At 42.4% G+C, this 11875-nt stretch overlaps 1 protein-coding gene across 6 annotated transcripts in view; it reads left to right on the top strand.

Annotated features, from left to right (window-relative positions):
• The first annotated feature begins 1270 nt into the window (after positions 1–1270).
• The window catches only part of LOC145335766 (ras/Rap GTPase-activating protein SynGAP-like), a 565240-nt gene continuing 554635 nt past the window's right edge, over positions 1271–11875 (top strand). For all 6 annotated transcript variants that reach the window (XM_080181495.1, XM_080181494.1, XM_080181493.1 and 3 more), the window contains exon 1: positions 1271–1309. In XM_080181495.1, the coding sequence (XP_080037621.1) occupies positions 1288–1309 (22 nt within the window). In that variant the 5' untranslated portion in view covers positions 1271–1287. The remainder of the gene's footprint in view (positions 1310–11875) is intronic.

Raw genomic sequence — 11875 nt, 5'->3', positions numbered from 1 at the left:
AATGTGATTGTGTGTAAGTTCATATTATATCTGTCAATCTATATGTTGGGTGTTTGTGAGAATGTGTTGCTTGTGTTTTGTGTGTGAATGTGAATGTGTGTTTTGTGTGTATGTGAGTGTACATTTTGTATCTGTGTGAATATGTGTGTGTTGTATGTGTATGTGTTTTGTGTGTATGTATGTGCCTAAGTGTGTTATGTGTGTGTGAATGCGAGTGTGCATGTATGTTCATGTGGGCATGTTTTGTGTATGTGTGTGTAAGTATATGTTACATGTGTGAATGTGTGTGTTTGTGAGAGCATGTGTGTTTTGTGTGTGAATATGAATGTGTGTTTTGTGTGTATGTGAGTGTTTGTGAAAGTGAGTGTGTGTTGTCAGTGTATGTGTTTGTGAAAGAGTGTTGTGTCTGAGATTTGTGTGTGGCTGTGAATGTGTGTTGTGTGTGTGTGTTGTGTGTGAATGTGAGTGTATGTTGTCAGTGTGTGTTGTGAGTGTAAGTGTTTGTGGGAGTGTTGTGTGTGCGTTTTGTGTGTGGATGTGAATAAGTATTTTATGTGTATGTGAGCATATGTATGTGTGTGTGTGAATGTGAGTATGTGTGTGTGTGTTTGAGAGTGTTGTGTGTGATTTGTGTGGATGTGAATGTGTGTTTTCTGTGTATGTGAATGTGTGTGTTGTGGGTGTGTGTTTGTGAGAGTGTGTTGTGTTTGTGAGTGTGTTTTGTATGTGAATGTGTTTTCTGTGTATGTGAGCGTGTGTGAATGTGAGTGTGTGTGTTATGAGTGTGTGTTCATTTTCCGCCGGCAGATTTTATTTTAAGTAAAATGCCTCTCTCTACGAACCTGCACCTTTAAATCGATTTATCTCCCATTCTCCTCCTTGGGAAGGGGATGCGAAAGCAGCCAAGACTTGCGTGAGGAGAGAGAGAAAGATAGATCCAGAGAGGGGTAAGAGATAGGGAGTAGAGGGGGTGCAGGAGGTGGGCTGGGATAGTGAGTGAGAGAGCTGGGCCAGGAGCGGAGGTTGGATGGTGTCGCTAATTGGCGTTTGACGATATGCGGTACTGGGTGAGTCACACTGGAGGTGGCTGGTTTAGCTCTCGCCGTATCTCCACGTTGCCTTTAATCGCTCCTAGTGGCTGCATTTATTTTATACCGGCGTCCATGAACAAGCTCTGGGACTAAACTGCAACGCCAAACCCCCTCTCCCCCTCCCCCTTCCCCCTCCACCCTTCCCCAACAACAACCAAAAAAAAACCCAGATACCACAGACGGGGCCAAAGGAACGATGTCTTATGCCTCCTTTCGAGGTAATTACCTTCGTTTTATTTTACAGTGTTGTGTTGTGTTGTGTCAGGGAAGATGTATTAAATTCCCGTTTTATTCATCTCCCTTTCTTCCCCTACCTTGGACTGTGATGACTTTTGTAGTTTAAAATCAATGATCTATTTTTCTTTCCTTGACCAAGAACAATAATTCAATCCATGCCTGCAGTTGGCCTGTTTTTTCCTCAATAAACCATTTGTTATTCCTTTTAAAAAAAATACAAGACAGCTCAGTTCTTAGTTCCTGGAAACAGCATGGATGTTGTTCTGAAATTGCATAGCACTTTGGACTATGTGACTGTTCTAGGCATTCACATGTCAATGGGTAAATTACCCCCAGGCTTCTCATTTCAATGTTAAAGAGGTTGTGTTTTGTGTGTGTGTGGAGGGGGAGAGAGGCAGGAAAGGAGAGGGTTGCTGCGTTTTCTTAATGATATAACGTTTCAGCACCGCGGACAGTTCCCAATGTAAATAGCCTGCAAGACGCACGCTAGCCGGGCTCTCTCTCACTAGGATCTTGGTCGCTGTGATCTGGACTCAAGGCTCGCCTATTCTTGTTTTTTCGCTCAGGTTTGCAGCTTTTTTCCCCCTCTGTGTGCATATATCTGAGGGCGCTAAGCTGCTATGGTTGCCAAGGCGCTGTTGTAAAGTTGTCCTGCTGTTTCATTATATAATCCACAGGTCACTTCCATGCCACATTTGAGGCCCGGGTAGAGATGCGATAGGCCGAAGGGCCTCCTCTTCCTCCTCCTCCTCCCTCCTCCTCCTCCTTGCGTGGTATAGTGACGATAACGCAAGGTGGTGAAAGGACTTTCAACTCTGATCCGCTCTGCTTGTGTCTGTGTATTTATGTGTGTGTGTGTGACAGAGAGAGAGAGAGACAACAGTGTGGTTTCGATTTGATGTAATTGTATGTGAGTGTGTGTGTGTGAGAGAGAGAGACAAGGCAGTAGTATGGTTTGGATTTGATGTATGTGTGTGTGTGTGAGAGAGAGCGAGACTACGCAGAAGTGTAGTTTGCATTTGATGTGTGTGTGTGAGGGAGACTAAGCAACAGTGTGGTTTGGAGTTGATGTAAGAGTGTTTGTGTGTGTGTGAGAAAGAGAGAGACGAGGAAACAATATAGTTTGGATTTGTTGCCAGTGTGTGTTTGCGAGAGAGAGAAGGCAACAGTTTAGTTTGGATTTGTTCTAAGTGTGTGTGTGTGTGAGAGACTGACAAGGCAACATTATAGTTTGCATTTGATGTGTGTGTGTGTGTGAGAGAGAAAGAGACAAAGCAACTGTGTACTTTGGATCTGATGTAAGTGTGTGTGTTCGCGGGGGGGGGGGTGCGGGCAAGACAGACTAGACAACTGTGTAGTTTGGATGTGATGTGTGTGCGTGTGTTTGTATGTGTGTATGAGAGAGAGACTAGGCAAAATTTAGTTAGGATTTGATGTTATTGTGTGTATAAATGTGTGTGAGAGAGATGAGCCAACGGTGTAGTTTGGATGTAAGTGTGTGTAAAGTATGTGTGTGTGATTTGGAGACTAGGCAAAGTGTAGTTTGGATTTGATGTAAGTGTGTGAGTGTGAGAGAGAGACTCTAGGCAACAGTGTAGTTTGCATTTGTTCAAATTTGTGTGTGTGTGAGAGAGAGAGACAAGGCAACAGTGTAGTTTGGGTTTGATGTAAGTCTGTGTTTGAGAGAGAGAGAGAGAGAGACTAGGCCACAGTGTAGTTTGGATTTGATGTAACTGTGTGCATGTGAGAGAGAGACTAGGCCACAGTGTAGTTTGGATTTGGTGTAACTGTGTGCATGTGAGAGAGAGACTAGGCCACAGTGTAGTTTGGATTTGGTGTAACTGTGTGCATGTGAGAGAGAGACTAGGCCACAGTGTAGTTTCAATTTGGTGTAAGTGTGTGTGTGTAAGACAGAAAGACTAGACAAAATTGTAGTTTGGACTTGATTTTATTGTGTGTGAAAATGTGTGTGAGAGGGAGAGAGACTAGTCAACAGTGTAGTTTGGATTTGATGTGTGTGTGTGTGTGTGTGTGAGTGAGAAAGAGAGAGACTAGGCAAAATTTAATTCAGATTTGAGGTTATTGTGTGTGTAAATGTGTGTAAGCGAGAGAGAGAGATGAGCCAACAGTTTGGATGTATATGTGTGTGTGTGTGTGTGTGAGAGATGGAGACGAGGTAAAGTGTAGTTTGGACTTGATGTTAGTGTGTGTGTGAGAGAGAGACTCTAGGCAACAGTATAGTTTGCATTTGTTCAAATGTGTGTGTGTGTGCGTATGTGTGTGAGAGAGAGAGACAAGGCAACAGTGTAGTTTGGAATTGATGTATGTGTGTGTGTGTGTGTGTGTGTGCATGTTTATGTGGGGTGTGAGAGATGGAGACTAGGCAAAGTGTAGTTATGTTTGATGTAAGTGTGTCTGTGTGTGTGAGAGAGACACACACTAAGCAACAGTGTAGTTTGGAATTGATGTAACTGTGTGCATGTGAGAGAGAGACTAGGCCACAGTGTAGTTTGGATTTGGTGTAAGTGTGTGTGTGTGTAAGACAGAGAGACTAGACAAAATTGTAGTTTAGATTTGATTTTATTGTGAGTGTGTGTATACGTGTGCGTGTGTGTGTGTGTGTGTGCGTGTGTGTGTGTGTGTGAGAGAGAGAGAGACAAGGCAACAGTGTAGTTTGGGTTTGATGTAAGTCTGTGTTTGACAGAGAGAGAGACAAGGCCATAGTATACTTTGGATTTGATGTAACTGTGTGCATGTGAGAGAGAGACTAGGACACAGTGTAGTTTGGATTTGGTGTAAGTGTGTGTGTGTATGTAAGACAGAGACATTGGATAAAATTGTAGTTTGGATTTGATTTTATTGTGAGTGTAAATGTGAGAGAGAGAGAGAGACTAGTCAACAGTGTAGTTTGGATTTGATGTTATTGTGTGTGTAAATGTGTGTAAGTGAGAGAGAGGGATGAGCCAACAGTGTAGTTTGGATGTAAGTGTTGTGAAGTATGTATGTGTGCATGTGTGTGAGAGAGAGAGAGACAAGGCCGCAGTGTAGCTTGGATTTGATGTAAGTACGTGTGTGTGTGTGTGTGAGTGTAAGTGTGTGAGAGAGAGAGAGACTAGGCAAAATTTAATTTGGATTTGATGTTATTGTGAGTGTAAATGTGTGTAAGTGAGAGAGAGATGAGCCAACAGTTTGGGTGTAAGTGTGTGTGAAGTGTGTATATGTGTGTGTGAAAGATGGAGACTAGGCAAAGTGTAGTTATGTTTGATGTAAGTGTGTCTGTGTGTGAGAGAGAGACACACACTAAGCAACAGTGTAGTTTGGATTTGATGTAACTGTGTGTGAATGTGAGACAGAGAGATTAGTCAACAGTGTAGTTTGACTTTGATGTGACTGTGTGTGTGTGAGAGATACCAGGCAACAATGTAATTTGCATTTGATGTAAGTGTCTGAATGTGTGTGTGTGTGTGTGAGACAGAAGGTTGCTGTCTACTTTGGATTTGATGTAAGTGTGTGTATGAGAGAGAGAGACTGGGCAACACTAGTTTGGATTTGATGTAAATGTGTCTGTGTGTGTGTGAGAGAGAGTAGGAAACAGTGTCGTTTGGATCTGATATAACTGTATGTGTGTGTGTGAGAGAGAGAGTAGGAAACAGTGTTGTTTGGATTTGGTGTAACGGTGTGTGTGTGAGAGAGTAGGAAACTGTGTAGGTTGGATCTGATGTAACTGTGTGTGTGTGAGAGAGAGTGACTGGGCAACAGTATAGTTTGGTTTTGCTCTAAGTGTGTGTGGGAGAGAGAGAGAGAGAGACACTAGGGAGCAGGATAGTTTAGATTTGATATGTGTAAGTGAGTGTATGTGTGAAAGAGTGACTGGGCAGCAGGCTAGTTTGGATTTAATGTTAAGTGTGTGAGTGCGTGCTTTCTCTTCCATGAATCAATTTGATTACCAGGCCCCTCCCCCACTTTGAATTTGATCTGATTCCTGATTGCAATGAAATCCTGTCCCCGAGAGATATTTTTGCATTGTGATCTCTTGCATTCAGCAGGGCAGGTAGCCACTGTGTGTAAAGTCAGATCAGGTGTAGGGGGCTATTGGTGGGACCCTGAGCTGGGGGGTTGGGGGTGGTCGGGGGGAGGGGAGATTGGGGAAGGGGGTGGGGAATATATCACACCAGCCCCCAAAGATGTTAAAACACCAGTGGATCTCACAGAACGAACTGGCACATTCACATTAGCAAATAGCATCTGCCTGACATTGGAGCGAGAGAGAGAGAGAGACAGCATTAGACTGGGAGAGACGCGGTGCAGTTGCACTGTTGGGAGAATTAACTTCTTAAAGGATAGTGAATTTGAACAAGCTAACTGCCTAATGTTTGTTGCTTTGTCTGAGATATTTGAAGAGAAGTGAGCGGGCTTGCCTGCTGCAGATAGATCTCCATGTTCACACAGAGACGCTGCAATTTCTCACACTCTGAGTTACAAAGTGGGAAAGGGACAGCGGGTAGGATATGTCCGATAGAGTGACTCGGGGTCCATTGCAACGCATTCGAGACCTTTTCACACGTGAGTGAACATTACTCCAGGTATTTACCCCAACGAATGTCAGCAGTGAATGGGAATCAGCTGTAAAAATGCAACATAATGGATACTCGTGGGGTGAGACTGGAATCTAATCGAGGGGTTGAGATGGTTTATATATAGAATAATGGATAGCTGGGAGTGAGTTACAGACTGGAATCTAATCGAGGGGTTAAGATGGTTTATATATAGAATAATGGATAGCTGGGAGTGAGTTACAGACTGGAATCTAATCGAGGGGTTAAGATGGTTTATATATAGAATAATGGATAGCTGGGAGTGAGTTACAGACTGGAATCTAATCGAGGGGTTCAGATGGTTTATATATAGAATAATGGATAGCTGGGAGTGAGTTACAGACTGGAATCTAATCGAGGGGTTGAGATGGTTTATATATAGAATAATGGATACCTGGGAGTGAGTTACAGACTGGAATCTAATCGAGGGGTTCAGATGGTTTATATATAGAATAATGGATATTTGGGAGTGAGTTACACACTGGAATCTAATCGAGGGGTTCAGATGGTTTATATATAGAATAATGGATAGCTGGGAGTGAGTTACAGACTGGAATCTAATCGAGGGGTTCAGATGGTTTATATATAGAATAATGGATAGCTGGGAGTGAGTTACAGACTGGAATCTAATCGAGGGATTCAGATGGTTTATATATAGAATAATGGATACCTGGGAGTGAGTTACAGACTGGAATCTAATCGAGGGGTTGAGATGGTTTATATATAGAATAATGGATATTTGGGAGTGAGTGACACACAGAAATCTAAAAGATGGGTTCATATAGTATATACTATAGAGTGGTGAATACCTTGGTGTGATGTAAAATCTGGAATCTAATCGAGTGGTTCAGATGGTTTATATATAGAATAATGGATACCTGGGAGTGAGTTACAGACTGGAATCTAATCGAGGAGTTCAGATGATTTATATATAGAATAATGGATAGCTGGGAGTGAGTTACACACTGGAATCTAATCGATGGTTTATATATAGAATAATGGATACCTGAGATTGAGTTACAGGCTGGAATCTAATCGAGGGGTTAAGATGGTTTATGTATCGAATGGGGAATACCTGGGTGTGATGCACAGTCTGCAATCTAATTGAGGTGTTCAGATGGTTTATGTATAGAATAATGGATACCTGGGAGTGAATCACAGACTGGAATCTAATTGAGGGGTTCAGATGGTTTATATATAGAATAATGGACACCTGGGAGTGAGTTACAGACTGGAATCTAATCGAGGGGTTCAGATGGTTTATATATAGAATAATGGATACCCGGGAGTGAGTTACAGACTGGAATCTAATCGAGAAGTTCAGATGGTTTATATATAGAATAATGGATACCTGGGAGTGAGTTACAGACTGGAATCTAATCGAGAAGTTCAGATGGTTTATATATAGAATAATGGATACCTGGGAGTGAGTTAAAGACTGGAATCTAATCGAGGGATTCAGATGGTTTATATGTAGAATAATGGATACCTGGGAGTGAGTTACAGACTGGAATCTAATCAAGGGGTTCAGATGGTTTATATATAGAATAATGGATACCTGGGAGTGAGTTACAAACTGGAATCTAATTGAGGGATTCAGATGGTTTATATGTAGAATAATGGATACCTGGGAGTGAGTTACAGACTGGAATCTAATCGAGGGATTCAGATGGTTTATATGTAGAATAATGGATACCTGGGAGTGAGTTACAGACTGGAATCTAATCAAGGGGTTCAGATGGTTTATATATAGAATAATGGATACCTGGGAGTGAGTTACAAACTGGAATCTAATTGAGGGATTCAGATGGTTTATATGTAGAATAATGGATACCTGGGAGTGAGTTACAGACTGGAATCTAATCGAGGGATTCAGATGGTTTATATGTAGAATAATGGATACCTGGGAGTGAGTTACAAACTGGAATCTAATTGAGGGATTCAGATGGTTTATATGTAGAATAATGGATACCTGGGAGTGAGTTACAGACTGGAATCTAATCGAGGGATTCAGATGGTTTATATGTAGAATAATGGAAACCTGGGAGTGAGTTACAGACTGGAATCTAATTGAGGGATTCAGATGGTTTATATGTAGAATAATGGATACCTGGGAGTGAGTTACAGACTGGAATCTAATCGAGGGGTTCAGATGGTTTATATGTAGAATAATGGATACCTGGGAGTGAGTTACAGACTGGATTCTAATCGAGGGGTTCAGATGGTTTATATGTAGAATAATGGATACCTGGGAGTGAGGTACAGACTGGGATCTAAAAGATGGGTTAATATGGTTTATATATAGAATAATGGATACTTCGGAATGATGCAGACACTAATCGAGATGTGATCTGGGTTACATAACGATAAATGAATGCTAGCTTTTTAGTCCTTGAGTGGATTGCATCCTCTACGGACTGGCTAATGGTTTTGCTGAGGCAGTGCGGAGTTGGTGAACTGATTGTGTTCCATGTATCACCCATCAGTGTCTGTGAATGGTTGGATTGACAGCCAATGCCTGGTGTGAGTGTGTGCCGCAGGTTTGACCTTGACACTGAAGGTTTACAGCAGGTTCACAGAGAAATCATTCCTGATTGATTCTTGGAATGAATACAGAGAGAATATTGTCTGTGAGTTGTTTGGCAGAACTTGCTCACTGAAGTACCCATTCACACCATTTTAACACCTATATATTTATTTCTAATTTTAAAATCTTCCTCTTTTACTCCTTGGGCCAATCATTTTCCCTTCTCGATTTTCACTGTTTGTGCCATTGCTTTTTCTGAAATAGTCCAGTGGTGCATTGATTAAATTTACCTAAAAATACTCTCCTTTCCCCTAACCGCTTTAAAAATTTCTCCTGTAATTCTCGTTTTTTTTTGCATCTGTCCCACTCAGTAAAAATGTCTTCAGAATGAATATTGATTGGTACATGGGGGTGGTGCGGTTCCACGGTGGTTAGCACTGCTGCCTCACAGCGCCAGGGACCCGGGTTCAATTCCGAGTTTAGCTCACTGTCTGTGTGGAGTTTGCACATTCTCCCCATGTCTGCGTGGGTCTCCTCCAGGTGCTCTGGTTTCCTCCCATAGTGCGAAAGACGTGCTGGTTAGGTACATTGGTCGTGCTAAATTCTCCCTCAATGTACCTGAACACGCGCTGGAGTGTGGCGACTAGGGGATTTTCACAGTAACTTCATTGCAGTGTTAATGTAAGCCTACTTGTGACAATAAAAAAACTCATTCTTGTGTGAATGTGCAGCATCACTCATGCACTTGAGCGCATGTGTATGTTTTTGTTGTGCATGTATGTGTGCACTTGTGTGTACATGTATGTGCTAGTCTGCTAATGTGTGAGTGTGCATGTTTGTGAGTGTGCATGTTTGTGTATCTATATATACATACATATATACATCAAATACATTAAGAATAAATATATTGATGTAAATAACGCTGCAGTTTTATGTTGTGCTGTAGTGTGCATGTGTGTATGAATGTTTAAGTGTGCATGTTTGTGTGTGTATGTGTTAGTATGCATGTTTGAGTTTGTATGTGTGTGTGCATGTTTGTGTGTGTATGTGTTAGTATGTGTGTTTGAGTCTGTGTGGGTGTGTGTGCATTTTTGTGTGTCTGAATGTGTGAATGTGCATGTTTGTGTGTGTGTTTGTGTGTGTGTGTTTGAGTGTGTGTGTGAATGTGTGTGTGTTTGAGTGTGTGTGAGTGAGTGTGTTTGTGTGTGAATGTGTATTTGAGTGTGTGTGTGTTATGTGTATGTCTGTGTGTGTTGCGTGTGTGTATGTTTGAGTGTGTGTTTTTGTGCCTGTGAGTGTGTGTGTATGTTTGGGTGCATGTGAGTGTGTGTGTGAGTGCGTGTGAGTGTGCATGTGTGAATGTGTGTGTGTATTTGAGTTCGTGAGTGTCAGTGTGTGTGTTTGTGTGCGTGTGAGTGCGAGCGAGTGTGTGTGTGTTTGAGTGTGTGTGTATGAGTGAGTGTGTGTGTGTATATATATAAATATATATATATATACACATAGAATACATTGAGTCTGAATATATTGATATTAATAACTCTGCAGTTTTGCTTATGGTGTGCCCAGGACCTACTGTGACGTACGGTTTGAGAGGCCACTGTTTCATTGATAATTAGATAAACTGCATTGCTTTTCACCGTGGGCGGATTGGTGCCCCATTCAAGTTTCACTCCACAACTGGGTGCGTGTTTTATTTCTTCACATAACGAGGCTGACTCTCATGGGGTGCAAGACAGCAGTTTTAAATGAATCTATGTCAGACCAGTAGCTGTGTTCCATTCTGAAGGGTTGGCTCATTATCAGAATGATGCAGAGCTCTGGGTAGTGTTTTAGTCGAATGCAGTAAGGGTGCCTGACGTTAGGAGTGCTGTAGCTGGAAATATTAAAGGCACCTCAGCTGATGAAGTAAAACGGCAAATAAAAAGGAGGTGCAGCAATCCTTTTTGGATGCAGCACCTTTTTACAATCTCCAAATATCCTAAATCATCTTATATCCACTTTTCAATAGGTCTGGATTTGATTTCATAGAATCCTACAGTGCAGAAGGAGGCCATTTGGCCCATTGAGTCAGCACTGACAACAATCCCACCCAGGCCCCATCCTCAAAACCCCATGTATTTACCCTGCTAGTACCCCCCCCCCCCGAGGCAATTTAGCATAGCCAATCCAGCTAACCTGCACAGCTTTGGACTGTGAGAGGAAACTGGAATACTCAGAGGAAACCCATGCAGACACGGGGAGAATGTGCAAACTCCACACCGGGAATCAAACCCAAGTCCCTTGGCACTGTGAGGCAGCAGTGCTAACCACTGTGCTGCCCCATAGTTGATTTATTATTGTCACTTTTTTTGGGAAATAAGGGAAAATATTGTTGCGTGTCAATGATTAAACAGTTAAAGTGGGAAACACGTTCACACCAAAGTTATCTTATTGAGAGGAATTCAGATTTGATTTGATTTATTATTGTCACGTGCATTAGTATATAGTGAAAAGTATTGTTTCTTGTGCACTGTACAGACAAAGCATGTGGAGGGGCATGGTGGCACAGTGGTTAGCACTGCTCCCTCACAGCACCAGAGCACCGGGTTCAACTCTGGCCCTGGGTCACTGCCTGTATGGAGTTTGTACGTTCTCCCCCATGTCTGCGTAGGTTTCTTCTGGGTGTTCCGGTCCTCCCACAATCCAAAGATGTGTGGATTAGGTTGATTGGCCATGCTAAATTAACCCTAGTCTCAGGAGTTTAGCAGGGTAAATGTGGGGTTACAGGATTAGGGCCTGGGTGGGATTGTGGTTGGTGCGGTCTAGATGGGCTGAACAGCCTCTTTCTGCACTGTCGGGATTCTGTTCTATGTCTATGTTCATTAAATACGTAGGGGAGAAGTAAACAAGAGCGTGCAGAATGTAGTGTTACAGCCATAGCTTGGGTGAGGAGAAAGATTAACTTAATGCGAGATAGGTCCATTCAAGTCTGACAGCAGCAGGGAAGAAGCTGTTCTTGAGTCGGTTGGTACGTGACCTCAGATTTTTGTATCTTTTTCCCAATAGAAGAAGGTGGAAGAGAGAATGTCTGGGGTGTGTGGGGTCTTTGATTATGCTGGCTACTTTATCAAGGCAGCGGGAAGTGTAGACAGAGTCAATGGATGGGAGGCTGGTTTGAGTGACGGACTGGGCTACATTCACAACCTTTTGTAGTTTCTTGCGGTCTTGGGCAGAGCAGGAGCCCATACCAAGCTGTGATACAACCAGAAAGGATGCTTTCTATGATGCATCTGTAAAAAATTAGCGAGAGTTGTAGAGGATGTGCCAAATTTTCTTAACCTCCTGAGAAAGTAGAAGCATTGGCGAGACTTTCTTTACTGAAAGAGTCTTCGGACTTGCGACACAACCTGCTTCCTGAAAACCACGTTTTAAGTCAAAATGTCGTA

Source organism: Carcharhinus amblyrhynchos, unplaced genomic scaffold (assembly GCF_965287045.1).
Source record: "Carcharhinus amblyrhynchos unplaced genomic scaffold, sCarAmb.v2.hapA scaffold_40, whole genome shotgun sequence".
NCBI lineage: Eukaryota > Metazoa > Chordata > Chondrichthyes > Carcharhiniformes > Carcharhinidae > Carcharhinus > Carcharhinus amblyrhynchos.
Note: the sequence above shows the minus strand (reverse complement) of the source record. Positions and strands in the feature narration are given on the sequence as shown.